Raw genomic sequence first — 18,147 nt, forward strand, 5'->3', positions numbered from 1 at the left:
ATGGAGTCTAATGCTGATAGCTATGCCTGCTAGGAATGTGGTGAAGATCATATCCCCTCTGGCTGCCATGGCTCATGGATGAGTGTGCAGTGCTGCTGCTGTGGCTAAAGCTCTGGGAGGTGAAGAGTGAGAGTCTGTGCAAGGCCCCTGGAGACCAGGAAGCACATGGGCTGCTTCATCAAGCTGTGACCAAAGAAGAAGTTCTGTGATCTAGAAGTTGACATTCTCCCTATGCTGTAGGGCCCCAGCTTTGCTGACTCCAGTTCTGAAGGCTGAGTTTCTCCTGCCCTTCTGTTGAGTGAAGGTTACTGGAGGCAGGGCCAGCATTTTGTTCAAATCTCCATGGGAGAGGCTGTTGTTAACCAGCAGCTCAAAGAGTTTCCAGTTAATTGTTGTGGGTCTGCCTCAGATACCAGGACTAATGTGAAGGTGTGCTTGGTTGTAACTGGTCATTTTTCTGAGCATTGTTCTCTTTATTTCAGAGCTGTTTTGTTTTTTTCACTTGGGTGGTTTTTATCCTGTGGTCATATACTTTTCTAAAAAGTATCTGCAAAGTATTCTCAGGTTTGGTTGGTTGGGGTTTTTTTTAATCCCTTTTCAGGAGGTTGGCAGTCCTAAGAGAATCCAAATGTTCACTGTTTAGTTTTTCATAGCATAGCCTGATTTTTCACTTATTTAGTAAATTATAGATGGCAGATGCCAAGGCACATAATGCATTTGCTCTGTCTGTTTCAGCAGGACAGAGCTGCCAGAATCCAATTAAAGAATTGCAGTGGAGTTGTCCATGGAGAGACTTTCTTTATTTTGGCTATTCTTTTTTGTGACAGCCCTTCCTCAAATTAGCTCCCTCTTCCTCCCCTCCTCTTCACCAGTGTCCCAAGTTGTATGTGCAGTGGGTATGGTTGTATTTGTCATTTCAGTGTGTGGCATTCAGAGGTCCCAGTTTTCCCTGCTGCTTTTTGTGATTCATAGAAAGGGAGGGCCATCTTCATGGCAGCCCTGTCCATCCTTACTAAATTTGCTTCCAACTTTCTCGGTTCTGCTTTCTCAGAGCTATCATGTAACCCACACAGTGGGACTGCATTATCTTTTCCTGATGAGCTCATGTGGTCAGAGGAGTTGGTTTCCTTAGGTATGTTTGAGGCCTCAGAACATGCACAGGAAGGGGCTGGTTAGAGATGCTTTCTTAAAGTCAGTTTAAGGAGTTTTGTTGGCACAGTTGGAAGCACAATAGACTGCAGCATGGGGCAGGATTGGGTGGCTGGAGGAGGTGGATGTGTTTTGGCTGTCTTGGCTGCTGGAGGAACTGCTTATGTGCCACCTTCTTTATTGCCCATTTGTTTTCCCTTTGTGCCCCAGTAACAGATGCAAAGCCTCCAACGTGGTTCTTGTTCAGAAAAGTAAATGATAAAGCTTGGTGATTTAATGACTCCAAGCTATCTAGTTTATTGAGAAGAAAAATAATATGATGCAAATATTACTGCATCTTACTCTTGATAGGGCTTTCAGTCCATTCCCCTTAGCCTATATTTAGGCTTGGGAAAAGCTCAGACATCAGAGGCTAAAGAGAACAGTGTAAGAAGTACTATAGGCACACTTTTTATGTTTGTTTACTCTCAAGTCAAAATGCTTTTGTTAGTAACTCTTCTCTTTTTTGTCAGTCATTACCCCCATGGTGCCAGCAGTATGAGTTCAGCATGAATAAGTCTAGAGTAGCATTTGATAGGAGGCTTTGAAATGGCTTTTTGCCAAATACGTTCCTGCAATTCTTCCAGTTGGTCATCACTCCCTCTCCAGGGTTAGAGGTTTTCAATGCTTGTGGCCAGTTACAATTCCTTCTGTGCAGCAGCAGATTTGCATGGCTTCATGTTCTGAAAGCTGAGTGCTAAGTATTTTTCAGTGTTGAAACTCCTGATGTGTCCATCTAGTTAACTCTTCTGTTGCTGGATATTTGGAAGAAAGCTGACATTGTTGGTTAAAATACATTCATTTTTAGGATAATTGCAACTCTGGTGGTATCTGTGTACTAATTACAAGTTTCTCACAAGCAAATATTTGTTATCGTTTCACTAAATAACAGATGAAGAACATGTGAAGTAGTGCTTCTTCAAACTTAAAATCAGCGTTTGACTGAAAAAATGAAATACACAGAGAAAAGATGAATAACTGCTGTTTTCTCATGGCTCATTAAGCATGACTCATAGCAGTGTATTCCATTTCCCAATGGCAAAGATAAATGCATCTTTCTTAATTGAAGCAAGTCTCCTTAATCCTTGAGAAGCTGAGCCCATTATTCACTGAGAGTAATACTGGTGCTTTTGTGTGGCAGCAAAAGGTATGCATTTCAAAAATTACAGCAAAAACTGCAGTTTAGAGGATTGATTAGCTATGCTGGGGAGTCCAGGACCCCCAGTGGTGAGAAGTCTGGAAATTGCTGGTTTACATCTATAAAAGGGAAGTTTTAGCTTCCTGTAATAGGCTGAGGAGAACCAGCAGATACTACCCTACTGATAGTCACACTCTTCCTGCAAGGGAGTGTTAAGAATCTCGTGACATTTCTTATGGAAGTTGTATTTTGCCAATTGTCAGTGGGCAAAAATAGCACCCAGTGCTTCTTGCTCCACAGTGTGCTTCCTGTCTTTGTACAAAGTGATTTTCCTAGTCTTTACCAAGCATCTTTTATTTTTTTCTATTTTTCTTTCAGCATGGGAAGCCCAGTTGTAGTTGCTGTGTACTGAGCACGCTGTGCCCTGGCAGAATGCTGTGGCTGCTAGAACAAGGCTGCTTCACACGTTGTCTTTTTGCACAGTAGTAGCACAAGGAAAGGAGGGTGCCTGAGTCAGAGCTGTCATTCCAACGTGTTGCAGTTGCTTTTGTCAGTCCCCACTTACAGAATTGCAAAATTACACCTTTATCCACATACACTGTTGTAAGATATTGTAATGACTGTTTTTGGTATATTTGAGGGTCATTTGTCATGCCTTTTGCATTTCACTTGAAAGGGCAAATCTGGTAGTTGTTCACTAGTGGCTTCTGCAAACTCTACAAGTAGCAATGAGGTCACGAATCATGCAAATTCTTTCATATGCTTTGAAAGAAAAGGCCACTTTAAGCAAAGCATAAATGCAACCATATGCTCATATCTTGGAGCCTTTGCTGAAATTTGACAATAAAATTGCTGTGCATATGATTTGTTTTCTGAAGAAGAAACACTGTTGTTTTTAGAGCAGTAGTATAGCAGCAATTAACTTGCTGGTCTTTTCTAGTTAAGTGTAAAAATGTTTATTGAGTGCCAAATTGGTAGAAGTAAGATTTTGGTAATTGTTAAAGACAGTGCATGTCTTTGTTTCCTTTTAGAGGAAAGAGGCAGCAGTAAAACCAGAAGCAGTCTTGTCACAGTCTGTTCAATAGAAGGGTATGCAAAATAGAACTGTTGCTGTTTTGTTAATCTTGGTACAACTCTTAAATTAGCCTGGGAGTATCTATTCAGGCTTGATGAACAATCATTTCTTATGAAGAAAATATTTAGAGCACCGTTTACTTTTCTGTTGAAGGAAAAAGGAAGTGTGGGGCTTCCTTCAGTGATTTTGATAGTCATAGCTGAATGATTTGGCTTTTGGAAATAATGTAAAAAGCTTAATTAAATTCCATCTTGTGTCTCTACAAAGAGGACAGTGTGCAGAAGTTGTTTCAAGGACCTCAAAGAATATGCCCTTAAACACTTGAAATCATCAGCGCTGTGTGGTGATTAGAGCAGTTTGCTTTAATGTGAATCCTCAGAAAGATTACTGAGAAGTCTGTGGGTTTGTGCACCAGCAGTGGTGTTGGTTCTCACCTTCAGATTTCTTCTGCAAGCAGGAGAAGCAGATTGTTCCTTCAGAGTACAACTAGTGCAGATAGAACAGAGCAAAAAGATTGGCTCACTCTTAATTATCTAAAGTGCAGCCAACACTGAATACATAAATGTAGTAGGTAGCAATTGTGATATTTAAGTTAGTGGAGGTGTTTCCAAAGCAATAGTGGCAGTGTGACCACTAAGGAGAGTGCAGGAGGGGATTGTCTGCTCTGGAAACATGCTGATTACTAGAGGGATTTATTGAATGAACTCCATGTGCATCAGAAAGGGACCATTGCACACGAAAGGAGAATGTAACTTTAAATTGGCTTTTAAATAGGAGAAGGAAGCAGCAGTTCTGTGTCTGGGTGCAGCTAACCTAGTGCACTGGGAGCATACAATTAGGCAGACAAGAAGAATGGTAGATAAGGGAGGAAGAAGTGAACAAAGAAAGAATGGTCTGAGTTGGGAAAAGTGTCAGCAGTGCATGCCAGAGGGTCTGGAGTGAGCAGGCTGTGCTTGCTCACCCTTTGGAATGGGAGTGCAGCAGCAGCACCTCGTGAGCTGGGGCAGCTGCTGTGCTGTGGGGAGGCTTCCTCTCTGTCAGTAACTGGGGCTCACAGGAGCCCAGGGAACACCCAAGAGCAGCACTTGTGCCCCTGTTTGTCACAGCTCTGTTGGAGTACTCGTGTTGTTCAGTGTGGTGGTGCCAACACGGTAATTGCTTGAAGGGTATTTCAGTGGCACAATGCCTGTGTTAAGGCATTCAGGAACATAGGAAAAGTCTTTTAGAACAGGGAAGTTGTCACTGGTTTGCATTTTTTAAAGCCCTGAATATGGCAGGTTATTGCAGCTCAGAATAAAGCCTGTGTAGTGACACCTTCCACCAGCTGAGAATGTGGCCAGAGACTGGGACATGTGGCAGTGACAGGCCATGGTGCCAGCTATTCACTCTATAAACCTTAAATAAAAGTGCTGGTACTAAAATGTCTTAAAAAACAGCTAGCATCTATTAGATGTTCTCAGAGTCGAAGTATGGTTTTAAAATTTTAAGGAAATCAATGTTTTCAAGTATTTACGTGCAACATTTGTGTGTGCTGTACCTGTGTACAGGTAGAGAAATAGATAATTTTGTCTTTTACTGTTACTGACCATTCTTAATTACCTCTTTACAATGTCATTAACTCGAACTGTTTAACAGAATAATTTATTTAAAGGAGAACTTACATTACTTTTGTTTTAATACAGGGATGTGCAATCCTGTGTCAGTTTTCTAAGTTTGTTGACTTTGCAGGTTCACCAAAGAAGGAAGCAGTAAAATCCCAGCTTTTATGAAGTGTTAAAATGTGTGTCCATCTATGGATTAAATTGTGCTCATATGTTACTATAAGTCTCTTGATTCTAGAAGAAGCTAAAGTAAATGTTTTCCTCATAAAATTACCTGTAAATGATGTGATGTACTCTATCTCGTATTGTAGCCTTTCTCCCTAAAACTGATGGAAAAGGTTAACAGAAGGGAATTTACAGAAAAGAAAATTATTTTTAGAAGAAGAGACACAAAATTGTTACCTAACTATTGTGGGAGTCTCTTGCTGATTGCTGAAGCAATGTTTGAAGCCTGGCAGTGCGAGTGTGCACGTGTGTGAGCACGAGCACACAGTCCCTGCTGGGAGCTCTGGGCTGGGAGGGGAGGCCCAGCAGGCTCTGAGCCCCTCGGGGACAGGGGCTGCCAGACCCACAGCCCTCCTGAGAGCCCACCTGCTCTGGGGGGCAAACTGACCTGGGGGCAAAGCATGATTTTGATGTTAAAAAGTACTGCTCGAATTGTAAAGTTTCTGCCGGGTTATGGTCTTAGTTGTGTTAATATACTGAATTAGAGACCTGCTCATTCCTGGCAGCTGATCCTGTGTGTTTGTTTCTGCAGGCAAGAAGACAGCAAGACCCTAGTCCTGGCTCCAACCTGGGCAGCGGCGACGATCTCAAACTTCGTTAATGGGCAGCAGGCGTCCCACGGCTCTGCACACGTGCATTGCTTCTACTTGGCAAAGGATTGAATAAAAGACCAGAAACTGTGATAACTGGGTATATTATGGTCTGTTTCCTGACCTGCGGCAGTCCAAGTCACCACGAACTGCCATGGTTTGCACTATGTTTATGTTACCATACCTGCATTTCCCATTTTAAGCATGTAGCCAGTGGCAATTCGAAATTTTGTTTTTCTATGCAAACTTATTTTTGTTGGCACTATTTTAGTGAAATGGAAACTTATGCAGCTATAAAACCATTTTTCTCGACTGTAATAAAAATTGTCACTTAAAAATAGGTCAAGATATTACAGATTTAGAACAACTTCTGTTTTTGTTTTTGGTTGTTGTTTTTTTTTTGTAAACTGCTGGAAGCCAATGCATTCCAAGCTTAATTTTTTAATATGGGCTATTGGAATTTTGATTGTCCTTATTGTGTTCCTGCTTTATTTTAGATAATGCATTCTTATCTTTCTTTCAGTTTTCTTTTTTCTAAATTTGCAAGACCTTATTCAAACTGCTGACATTATTTTGCATTATTTCCAAGCTAAACCCAGTGAATCAGAGCTGTTGGAATCAGTTTTCAAACTTTGTGGGTTTGTAAACGTTACAGTTGCAGTATTCGTTTAACTGCTAACAATTCATTGGTTCCACTTTTAAAATTATAAAAAACTTAAAATGTATATTCTCATGCATTAATGCATTCTGCCCCATTATCTGTCTTAGATTTTATTCTGTTCCAAGTGAGTTTGGGTGGCTGTTATACCCTGTATATAGTGCTTTACTGAAACTCAGAGGAAGTCGCAGGCTGGCTTCTGTTTTATTCAGGGATTTTTTTAACTAGTTCTTCAAAGGGATACTGCAACTCCACAATCAGATTCAACAGCGTTTAAACTGGGAACAAAAGTGATCAGCTGCCAAGGTGATATGTATTGAATCATGTTTAAGATAACTGCTTTAAGTATATTTTATATCTTAGGCTTTTTGTAAAGTTGTGCTGAATGGTGAAAAGCTGAGATGAGCTTGTGTGCAGGAGTCTCATACTGCACATAGGCCCCTTCTATTAAATCTTATGCAAATTAAGACTGTTGCAGTATATATTGCATTTTCTAACAGGGTAAGATTTGGGATGAATTAATGTATGAAATAATCTTGTTTTATTTGGGGTGATGGTGAATGGACTTGCTCCAAAGATTTCATTGCATCCAATATTTGAAGAAAATGGATTAGAAATGTGATGTCATTTGGCTTTGTTAAAATGTGGTGCTTCCTGTACAGCCTGATTGATTAAAATGTCACTTAAATACCTTTTTAAAATAAGGGATCTGAATCCAGTATTTTAAGAATTATTTTAAAGGTAGAAACTCTATATGGTTAGAACAGTTAATTCTTAATTAAATTCTGTAATTAAGACAATTATACATTCCTCATTAATGGAAAAACAATTAATGCAAAAGAGGTCTTGCAAAAATGTAAGCAGATGTCAATGTGAAGGAGAATCTTTGTATGTTAATAATATGAATATTTAACATTCACTTAAAAATGTCATTAACTGTAAACTGTGAGAATGTCATCAAATAGAAATATTTTGATACTTCAATTTAAATGTGATTCACCTGAAAGATAATCTTTTTCACTCTGTGGCCACATATTCTTCTTGCTCTTCTTCCCCCAAAGAAATAATTTTTCTAAAGTGTTTCTGCAAAGAGTTATTTAAGGGACACACGCATGCATCTGCACGCATCCCTAGCCTTGGATCTTCTCTGCCATCTGTGTATTTTTGATGGAATAGTCTGAAGATTTATTTTAAAAGGTTTTCCTAACGTTTCAGACAGTGGTTTTAAACCATAAGTACACAGGAAATGACGCTATCAGATATTAACGTTGCTATCTCTGTGTAAATACTGAACTTTCCCTATCATCATTTAGCATTCTGCTGCTTTCCATATCTTAATGCTGGCATTAAGATCACAGCCCTTACCCTCTGCTGGTTAGTGCAGACTTTTTAAAGTGCATTTTAAGTTATTGATGCAATTTGATATTTTTCATAATTTCTATTTAAACTGAAGTTGCATCATCTTTCTTGAATTCATCTCCTGTAAGAGTTGCCTTAAGCTACAGGATTGCTTTTGCTACTTTTTGTGTTGTATGTTTAACTTTCATAATAAACTTCTGTGTAGTGAAAACGAGGTGCTGTAAGTTTATTTGACTCCCTGGTAGTCCCTGCTGGCATATTTTGTTTGGGTGCAAGGCTGCCTTGCTGTCCGTGGCTAAAGCAGTGGTGACATCCAGTGGTCACTTCTCTAACTGACCCCTCCTCTGCCGTGCTCAGCTGCTGGCTGGGAGCAGCCTTTAATAGAAGGGTCTGCCCTGGGGAAAATGTGGATTTTGCTGCCCTAAAATTCTTGTTTCTTGAAACTGATACGCCCTTCTTACTCTGAAAGCATGGATCTGCTCCAGGGGCCCCAAACAAGGGGCTGTGTGAGCTTACAGAGTGCTGTTTGTGGGCACATTGTGAGAGCAGCCACCAAACCTTGTTAATTCTGCTGCTTTGCTGCTGTTCAAGGGGGAGAACCAGGGGAATTACACGTGTAAGTTCATGAAATGTGGGAAGGTTCTGTGGGGAAAAGATGAATGTTGTATGCTACACCTGAAAACCTTCTGGAGCTGCTAAAATTTTAGGTGGTATAACTTTAAATAGCTGACACTGACTGACTGACAGTGGTTAAGGCCTGAAATCAGGCAGAGGATTGCTTGTTTCCTGACAATGCTGTAGGAATACTTACAGGCAAAAGGATAACAAGTAACCTTATTTTAGAGTTTTACCACCTGGCTGTGAACAGACCAGAGGGCACCAAAGGAAAACAGCACTGCTGTGACCTGTGGCTTTCCTGGAGATGTTCTGCAGTGTCAAAGGGAGGTAGTTTCTGAAAGAGACAAAACAACGAGCCATGCTGCTCTGCTTCTCTTGCTGATGGTAAATGGTTTCCAGGCAGTGTTTTAAAGGTATCTGCAAGCAGCTGTTCATAAAGCCATTGGGCAATTTGTCCATTTACCTGCAAGCTCATGGAAGGGTTCACTTTTCTGCCCAAGGCACATCACAAGTGGATGAGTCCAGTACTTGTACAGCGTTTTCTTGGCTGAAGGTGAAGGACAGGGACACTTTGTCCTCTGGCTCTTCCTAGATGGAATTTGCCTCTCAAGTGTGTAACTAGCAAAGGGAATCTGAAAATCTCCCTGCGTGAGGCACATACAGCAGAAAAGAATTTCAAGAGCATTACAATCCAGTGCCTTAGGGATGGCTGTCCTTGATGTGGGAGTGAAAGACCACTGGAAATGCTGGAACTCACTGAAATTGAAAAGGATGTCAGGACCTGGAGCCCAACCACTGCAGGTGAGGTGTGGTCACTTCCAGCTGTGTTTTTTAAGCCCTTGTTCTTACATGACCTCTTTTGAACCCAAGAGAACAGAGTATTAACTGTTTCTCAGAATTCTGAAATAGTTTGGGATGAAAGGGAGCTCATCTAGTTCCAACATCCCACTAGACCATGTTGCTCTGAGCCCCATCCAGTTTGGCCTTGAACGTTTTCAGGGATGAGGCATGCACAGCTGCTCTGGGCCTCACCACCTCACAGGGAAGAATTTCTTCCTGATACCTAATTTAAACCTCTCCTCTGTCAGTTTGAAGGCATTTCCCCTTGTCCTGCCAGTCCATACACTTGTCAAAAGTCTCTCTCCAGCCTCTTTGCTTACTGGGAGGGCTCTGAGTCTCCCTGGAGCCTTTTCCAGGCTGAACTGTCTACACAGGAGCAGTGCTCCAGCCAACAGAGCTTCTTTGTGTCTCCTCTGGGCTTGCTCCAGCAGGTCCATGTCCTTTTGTTAAGGACCCCAGGGCTGGATGCAGCATTGCAGTGGGGTTCCCAATGTTTAGTCCCTTTTCTGAAGTCCTCAGGATAAGCAGGTTTCCTAGTTTCTCTGGAAGGAAACAGCAGCTGTCCCAGGCTCATGCTCCCCTTTCTGAAAGCAGAAAACTGAGAAAATGAACTGTGAGTGAAAACAGCAGCTTTTCTGTTCCTGCAGACCTGTGATGGTTTGTCTAATAACAAGCCTTGTTCAGGTGAGGGCTGGGAAGTTGGATGAAGATGTGGTTTCAGAGAACTCCAGAACTGCACGGCCTGGGATGACCTTGGCAGGACTTGTATGTATTTTTTGTTTGCTGTTAGTTCAGGACTCCGCTCTGTCATAGATGTTTTAAAGAATCCATCCTGTCTGCACAGAACTGGGACCAGTTTCTGTGAAGTTGCATTATTTTGTTACTACATTTCCAATGCAAATAAGAGAATGACAGAAATGGCTTCAAGGATGGGAATTGCAGTGAGAAGTTAAAGCAGAGTGAACATTTGCATGGGCAACATTTCTCATAGCTCATTTGCCTGACATCCTGTCTTCACACTGCCACCAAATGTAAATCCCAGGCCATGCATATTCATCAACTGCTGCAGCTCAGAGCTGCTCAGGGTTTAAGTAACTATTAAATAGGTTTCTCAATTACAGGTTGAGATAAGTGAATTTTCAGAATTGCCTTAGGCTCATTTCTTAAAGCTCAGGAGTGAGTGGTGGGGGGGAATAGCACAGAAGAGCTGAGTGCTGCCTCTCTGGTGCTGTCACCTGGCACAGTGGATGGCTGGGGAAGGGAGTGGGAAACCAGAACACTTCTTGCTCAGTTTTGTGCCTCTTTCTGGGCTGGTCCAGAGTTCACCACAGCTGGTGAGAATTCTGCCAAGTCTTTGTTGCTTCCCACAACTCTTCTGATATGTAACTCTTTTCTGTCCTTGATGATGGGGTCTTGGAGGACCCCAGAATGGGTTTTCCTGGGGCTTCACTTTCTCTTGTTCTACAGGCCCTGATTCTCTGCTTTTCATGGGAGCTGGTGGCTTTGCCACCTTTCCCCCTTTGCAATCTTCTTCCCTGGAGCAGGTCATGGGTTTAACTTGAAAAGAGAAAGACCTTCTAGAGATGGGGCAAAATTTACACCTGAAAGCTCCTGGCTTTTCCAGCTGTTACCCACTGGCTTGCTGGGAGAGTCTGTCTGAGCCTTTCCCACCTGCATGTCCAGCCCTTTCAGCTTTTGTTATTCATACCTTACAAAAACCCAGCAAAGTCTAGGCATGGAGAGACAAGCAGTGTGAGGGAACCAACTTTGCCTGTGGGATGCACTTGTCCCTGATCACTTCCCATGTGCGTGTCACTGAAGCAGAAGACTGGGGTGGTTCTGCTGCCACCATTGCAGGATTTTGGAAGAATTTCAGGGCTTTATCCCCTCACAGCAGTGGTGTACAGGAGGAGTGACATCCTAATGAAAACCCAGGAGCTCTTAGCTTGGAGGAGAGCAGAGAGGTTGGTGGAGGGAATGTGGGTTTGCTGCTGGATTGCAAAAAAAGCTGTGTAGGGGGACAACTTACCAGAAGACAATTCTTAATAAAGAGGCAGCTCTACCCAGAAACACCAGACTTGCCATGACCTCAGGGCCAGAAGGCTGCTGAGTATCTCACTTCCCAGAATTGTGCCACCTGCCCAGAGGAAGCACCAGGTTCCCTCCCACCCCACCAAGAACAGCCTGTCCTTCACTCCAGCCCCTGCTCCCCGATGGCCCCTGCACAGGGCAGCTCTGCAGTGACACCTGCTCTGGAGATGAGATACTGCAACCCCCTTCCAGCTCCATCCAGATCCTCACTGGCCTCCTCCAGTGGTCCCAGCCAGCCAGAGGGTTGCCACCAGCCTGCAGAGAGCTGGGTAGCCTGTCCATGGAGCCAGGAGCCTGTGCCCACAGCTGCTGTGGCCCAGGAGGGTGGGGATAGCTGGGGATGCTCAGACCTGCATGTGATCCAGCTCCAGGTCACAGAATCATACAGTGCTCAGGGCTGCAAGAAATCTTAGAGAGCATCTAGTCCATCCCCTGTGATGGACAGGGAAGATTCCAGGTGCTTTGCTCTGGCTGTGTTTGAGGTCTGGGGGCCAGGGCAAGGAGGGAAGGGAGGGCCAGGCAGAGCTGCATGCACAGCCTGTCCCTGAGCTGCCTGTGACTGCCTTCTGCTCAGGTCAGAGCTGCTGCTGAGGAACCCCAACACTTCCTTGGCAGCGACAGCCCCGGCCCAGGGCGCTCGGCAGATCTCCCACACAGAGGAGAGGACAGATCCTCTTTTTGGTTCTGCTTTCAGTTCTGCTCTGCAGAGCACATCTGCTGTGTGACTGCCGGGACCTGGTGCTGGTGGTCCCGTCAGCTGCGTGACTTTCTGAAACCACCACCCCAGCAAGGTGCCTCATCACCAGCTCCTTCAAACCCCTCCACGTCCAGGTCTCTGCCTCAGGGAGGGGTGTGCCAGCAGGACCTCGGGGCACTGCACTGGGAGGAGGCTCAGAGAGCATCTCTGCTGTTGGTTCTGTCCACCACAGCCCATGAGTAAGATCTGAGTCACACCCTCACTGCTGGTTCACCAGAAGTTGGTGACAAAATGGGCAGAGATCTCCAGGGGCTCTGGGAGGGCTCTGCAGCTCTGACTCACCTTCCTTCTAATGATGAAACCCCAAGCACCAGGGCTGGAGCAGGCTGGTGTAGGGGCTGACCCTCTTCCCTGCTTCTCATACCATGCTCCATGGCCCTTCCTCATCATCAGCTGTGGCAATCAAACATCCCTTTTGGAAATGTGTCTGGAGGGGAAACTGAGCCTGGGAGAAAGCCCTGAAACACGTGCAGCACTCCTGAATCCATGAACCCTTACAATAAGGGGTTTGGGGATTCTGTAGAATCCCCAAATCCATCTTTTACCTTTTTTTTTTTCTTTCCCCATAAAACCTGTGCTTTAAATTACCTTTTTTTTTTTTTTTTTTTTTTACAGAATCCCTGTGTTTTTCCCTAGGGTAAATTTTCCCACCAGTTTCCAATGCATGATTAAAACCCCAGTGCCTGGCTGGGCAGAATGCAGCAGCCAGAGGCTCCTGGAAGGGCTAGTGGTCCCTTGCAGCAGTTGCTGAGACCACTGGCTCCGTGCTGAGTGACCCGGGAAGGAGCCGGTGCCCATCACCGGTGCCCGTTCCCTGTACCCATCCCCGGTGCCCATTCCCGGTTCCTATCCCCTGTGCCTGTCCCCGGTGCCCATTCCCGGTTCCTATCCCCTGTGCCTGTCCCCGGTGCCCATTCCCGGTTCCTATCCCCTGTGCCTGTCCCCGGTGCCCATTCCCGGTGCCCATCCCCGGTGCCCATTCCCGGTTCCTGTCCCCATTCCCGGTTCCTGTCCCCAGTGCCCATCCCCGGTGCCCATTCCCGGTGCCCATTCCCGGTTCCTGTCCCCGGTGCCCATTCCCGGTGCCCATTCCCGGTTCCTGTCCCCGGTGCCCATCCCCTGTGCCCATTCCCGGTTCCTGTCCCCGGTGCCCATTCCCGGTGCCCATTCCCGGTTCCTGTCCCCGGTCCTGCCGCAGCCCGGGCTGCGCTCCCTGCCCGCGCCGGGCAGAAGGAGACACCAGCGCATCTGTTTCTGATGAAGCCGGAGCCGGTTTAGGTCTGGCCCTGCACGAATCAGAGCTTTTGAAATGCATCTGGAGCTGTGTGAAGGCACAGGAATTGTGCCGGGCGGGGGGCGCTGCCCGGGGCGGAGCAGGGAGCTGCTGCCCTGTGGTGAGCAGCCCCCCGAGGCCGGCCTGAACTGCTGCTCCTTTCCTTCCCGGGAGTGCTCCATCCCTCCTCCTCAGCCCCTCGCCTGAAACCCACCGGGCAGGGCAGGGCAGGGCAGGGCAGGGCAGGGCTTGCTCAGCCCAGGCGAGGAGCGGAAAAGCGGAGCCCGGGGAAGGGTCGGGTGGGGTGCTGGCAGCAGCCCCTGCCCGCAGGGAGCCCCAGCCTGGCACTGCCCAGCTCGGTGGGACCCGAAACCCTCGGCTGTGGGATAAATCCCCATGAGGAGCTGGGATAATCCCCCCTCGGAGAGCGCAAGGTTCCCTCCTGGAGCTGCCAGCCCTGCTTGGATCCATTCCTATTGCCAGCTCAGAGCCTCGCAGCTGGAAACGCACCTCCAAAAAACCAGAGCAGCTTCAGAGCTCTGTAGCAAATACCTTTCCTCCAGCGGGATCAGCGCTGCACGGCTGCTCGCAGCCGGTTTTCGGGGGCAGCCCGGGCAGGGGTGCTCGCTCCCGGCTGCGTGTGCGGCTCCCGGGCCCGTCGGGAGAGGGCAGCTCGCCCCCGCTCCGCCGCCTCTGCCCCTCCGGCTGCCGCTTTCTGCCCGCTTCGAACCGGCTGGGCTGGAAAGACCAGCTCCCCCCAGCCGACACTTCTCCGTAGAATTTAGAAAAATAACTCAAGTTAAAAAAATTCTGAAAGAATTTAGAAAAAAAATCGGTAAAAATCCACGAGTCCCCTATAGCTGCTGATCTCACCCCAAAATGTGATGGCATCACAAGGCTTTGGTGGAAGCACCTCTGATGGGTGCACACACTGCCATTCACTCAGTCAGAAACACTAACAACAGAGCCGGGCTTTAAAAATTGATTATGATTTTCAGGAAGCTGTGCATTGCCTCCTGAGCCCTGGGGCTGAATTTTCCAAGAAGTGCTCCATAGTCTGGAGAGTAAGAAAGGTAATTTTATCCTTTTAAAATTTAGGTTTTGCCTGTCACGAGCATTGCCAAAATGATGGTGCTTTGCCCAATCTGCCTCAGAAGTGCCAGAGCTGGCAGTGCCCAGCCCTTCTCCACTTAGCCTGGGGCTTGGGTTGGTGTATGAAAACAGGAGAGGCACACTCAGAAATAATTCCTTTTTTTCTGCCATTGTATTTGGCCTTTATTCTCCTTGGTGAATTTGGCTTGTACTCGTGATACTCCCCTACAAAAGATGCTGAATATTTTTGAATGAAAGCCCAGACTGTTGCAGCTCCCAGATTGCAGCACTGGGCATCCAAAGGGCATCACCAAACACAGGAAGGAGGTGGGGAAGGGTTTCTGCAAAGCCCACCTGATCTGCAGCCACCTGTTTTCCACCAGCACCTCAACCTGAGGGCTACACTTTCTGTGGACCTGCTTAAAAGTATTTTAAAAACTGTGCTTTGTATTCTATTAAATGAATGAGGCATGCAAAGTTTCTAGCCACCTATTTATTCTCTCAAGTAAACCCCTTATTGGTGTCACAATATGAACTTACACATAAAAATACACAAATACTGTAAATATACAAATGGATATGTATTCCATACATCTACATGAGCTGGAGAGAGGCAAGTGGCTCACAAGGATTAGCTCTGCTCCCAGGAGAGGAAAGGCTAATTCCTGGTTTTGAGCCAATAAAGATGTGTCAGAGGGCTGGAGTGAAGGGGAAGCATTGGCAGCACCTCTGTGCTTTTCAGCATATTAAGATGTCACCATGCTTGGATTAAAAGAAAAAAAAAAAGCAAGCAAGGCATGAATAATAAATAGAGCAACATGCAGCTGACTTCAAGGGAAAACTAATTTCCCTGGGGCTTGCTCTACTCCATATACATTAAACTCTCACCTGCTTTGACAGCTCTGTGACCTGAAGAGAGATGCTGAGAAATGTGGTGTTCAGAGCAGAGGCTGCCCAAGGTCCTGCTCCCAAACAAGACTGGGATTCCTTTCCAATGCTTTGATTCCCCCCTGCCAGCCACGGCTTGCTCTGCCTGTGGGAAGGAGCCACAGTGCAAGCCTAGATGAAATTATGTCTGACTATTTAAAAAAAAATATGCAGCCCTCAAATTTCTGTGTTGGGCTGCCTGAAATTTCTGTGTGTGCTTTCCTGGTGTTTTCTGTCCTGCTGTGGGACAGTCCATGATGGGGCTGCCCTGCTGCAGGCCTTGCTGGGACATGGTGGGCACAGGGATGGGGCGTGGGCTCAGGCTGGTGGCACATCCCGGCAGACCGGGAGAGCTCGGTTTCCTCCTCCTTCCGTGGATGTTCCTGGCACCTGGGGGCTTTGGGTGTAACCAGGGCAGGGTCCTGCCAGCTGAGCCCCATCCCAAGGGAAACCTGGGCTTTCCTGGGTCAGCACTCCTGGCTGGCACTGCCCCTGTTTGCTCAGACAGCGCTGCACGCCGCTGACCTCGTCACTCCCTCATGCCCGGCTGAGTCACCCCGAGCGCACCCCGGCCACTCCGCTCGTGCCTCTGACTAACCCCTCCCGAACTCTTCTTTCCTCCGCTCTGCCCTTTCAGCTGGGAGGCCGGGATGGCCCTGGGTACTGGTCTGGGCTGGTTGTTCTGTTATTTTGTTTCGGACCCCGAGGTTATCCAGCTCCGAGCCGCGCCTGCCGACAGGGCGGGCGGGACTCGAACCCGGATCTCCGGCTCTCCGAGCCGACGCCCTCCCCCCTCGCCCACGAACGAAAGGCGGGGCTCACCCCCAGCCCCGCCCTCTCCCCGCCCCCGCGCGGGCGCGCCTGACGACGGCTGCAAAGCACTTTTTCAGCAGCCGCAAGTGAGGTGAGTGGCGGCCCCGCGGCGCGGGGGGGGTCGGAGCCCCCCCGGCCCCGGGAATGGGAACGGGAATGGGAATGGGAACGGGACCGGGAACGGCACCGGCACTGGGCCGGGCCGCAGCCGCTGCCCCGCGCTCCGGACCGGGCGGGGGGCGCGGGCGGCGGGGCGGGGAGGGGCGGCGGAGCGCGCGGCCCCGGCAGCCCGGGCGCGGGGAGCGGCGCTGCCCCGGGGCGGGGGCGGCGGGGCCGGCTCGGCCCGGCTCGGCTCGGCTCGGCTCGGCCCGGCTCGGGCTGCCCCGGCCCGGCTCGGGCTGCCCCGGCTCGGCTCGGGCTGCCCCGGCTCGGCTCGGGCTGCCCCGGCTCGGCTCGGGCTGCCCCGGCTCGGCTCGGGCTGCCCCGGCTCGGCTCGGGCTGCCCCGGCCCGGCTCGGGCTGCCCCGGCTCGGCTCGGGCTGCCCCGGCTCGGCTCGGGCTGCCCCGGCTCGGCTCGGGCTGCCCCGGCCCGGGCTGCCCCGCGCTTCCCTCCGCGTCCCTCCGCAGGGTCCGGCGCAGCCTCCCGGTGAGCCGCCGAGCCAGCCCGGCCGCGCTACCTGAGCCAATGCTAGATCTGGAGGTGGTGCCCGAGCGCTCTCTGGGGAACGAGCAATGGGAGTTCACCTTAGGTAAGTGTAAGTGTGCTGCCCCCGGTCCCCGCCGTGCCGCAGGGGCTCGCCCGGGGAGCTGGAGGGGGAAAGGCGAGCTTTGGCTCTCGCCCCCTTCCGCTGTCGCTAAAAATACTAAAGTACGAGCTTTAAGGCTTTCCTTGTTCATAGTTTCACCTTTGGCTTTTGCGTGCCAGCTTGCGCTTTGTTTATCTGATTGTGTGCTTTCATATGCTCGTGTGCTTTCTTTTGTCTTGCCGTGTAGGACTGGTCATTCTTTTAAATAACTCGGAAAAGAGGAAGCGTGAATGTGCTGATTGTCACCTGAATGTGTGTCAGGTGGTACTGGCAGCTTGAGCTGTGTGCTGATACTGTGACTGCTGCTTTTCTCTACAAACCCTTCATAAACACCAGCCGAGTTTCACAATTTCTTTGTGTCGCTGTTGGGTTGCGAAATAGTGGAGAAAGTAAACTTTGGTGATATTTTCTCAGGCTTGGATGACAAGTGTTTTCCCCCCAATAATTTGTATTTTTTCATCTTGCTGAGTAGTCCTTCCCTAGCAGTTACTGCTCTGGTTACTGCGATGAGAAAGAACTTTCCCCCAGCTGATGCAGATTTGGCTGGTGCTCAGGCAGGGCACTTAAATGAGCAGCTGAAACGCGATAATGTGGATTCCCTGTGTGTGTTTCCAGGCAGATATTGGCAGTCCTTAAAACTCTCAGAAGGTACTGTAGGTGTCACCTTTGCTGCTGGTGGTGTGACATGTCAGTGCTGGCCCCTTTCATTTCCGTTTTCCTCTGCGTGGAGTTAGTGGGGGTGTGGGTTTGGTAGGTGTGAATGAGGCTCTGTGTCACCCTCTGGGTCTGCCTGAACCTGGGCTCCACTGGGCTGCTGCCCTTGTCACCCGTGAGCCAGGGCACAGGCTGTTCCTGAGGTCACTGTTACAGCTGCCCTGAGCTGGGCTGGGCTCGGGAGTGGTGCTGTGCCTTGGGGTTGTTTGTGTGACACCCATCGAACACAAAGGGCTGTTTGTGCTGCTGTCACTTCAGTCAAGTACAGCTTGATGGTTATGGACAGGACTCCACGGCTTTGGAGGCTAATTATAGCACCCAGGTCCCACCCTTGGAAATCTGGGTGAGCTCCTTGTACCCTGAGTGTTCTGTGCTCTCAGCTG

The 18,147-nt window shown here is 48.2% G+C and overlaps 2 protein-coding genes across 6 annotated transcripts in view; both read left to right on the forward strand.

The window, feature by feature from the left end:
• CBFB (core-binding factor subunit beta) overlaps positions 1-8,048 on the forward strand; it is a 37,273-nt gene extending 29,225 nt beyond the window's left edge. For both annotated transcript variants that reach the window (XM_064386440.1, XM_064386439.1), the window contains exon 6: positions 5,760-8,048. In XM_064386440.1, coding sequence (XP_064242510.1) covers positions 5,760-5,782 — 23 coding nt within the window. In that variant the 3' untranslated portion in view covers positions 5,783-8,048. The remainder of the gene's footprint in view (positions 1-5,759) is intronic.
• Positions 8,049-16,257: 8,209 nt separating this feature from the next.
• PHAF1 (phagosome assembly factor 1) overlaps positions 16,258-18,147 on the forward strand; it is a 36,557-nt gene continuing 34,667 nt past the window's right edge. For all 4 annotated transcript variants that reach the window (XR_010347004.1, XR_010347005.1, XM_064387344.1 and 1 more), the window contains exons 1-2: positions 16,258-16,336; positions 16,872-16,993. Coding sequence is in view for 2 of the 4 variants with exons in the window: in XM_064387344.1 (XP_064243414.1) it covers positions 16,930-16,993 (64 nt within the window). In the remaining 2 variants the exon portion in view is untranslated. The remainder of the gene's footprint in view (positions 16,337-16,871; positions 16,994-18,147) is intronic.

Source organism: Passer domesticus, chromosome 12, assembly GCF_036417665.1.
Source record: "Passer domesticus isolate bPasDom1 chromosome 12, bPasDom1.hap1, whole genome shotgun sequence".
Taxonomy (NCBI): domain Eukaryota; kingdom Metazoa; phylum Chordata; class Aves; order Passeriformes; family Passeridae; genus Passer; species Passer domesticus.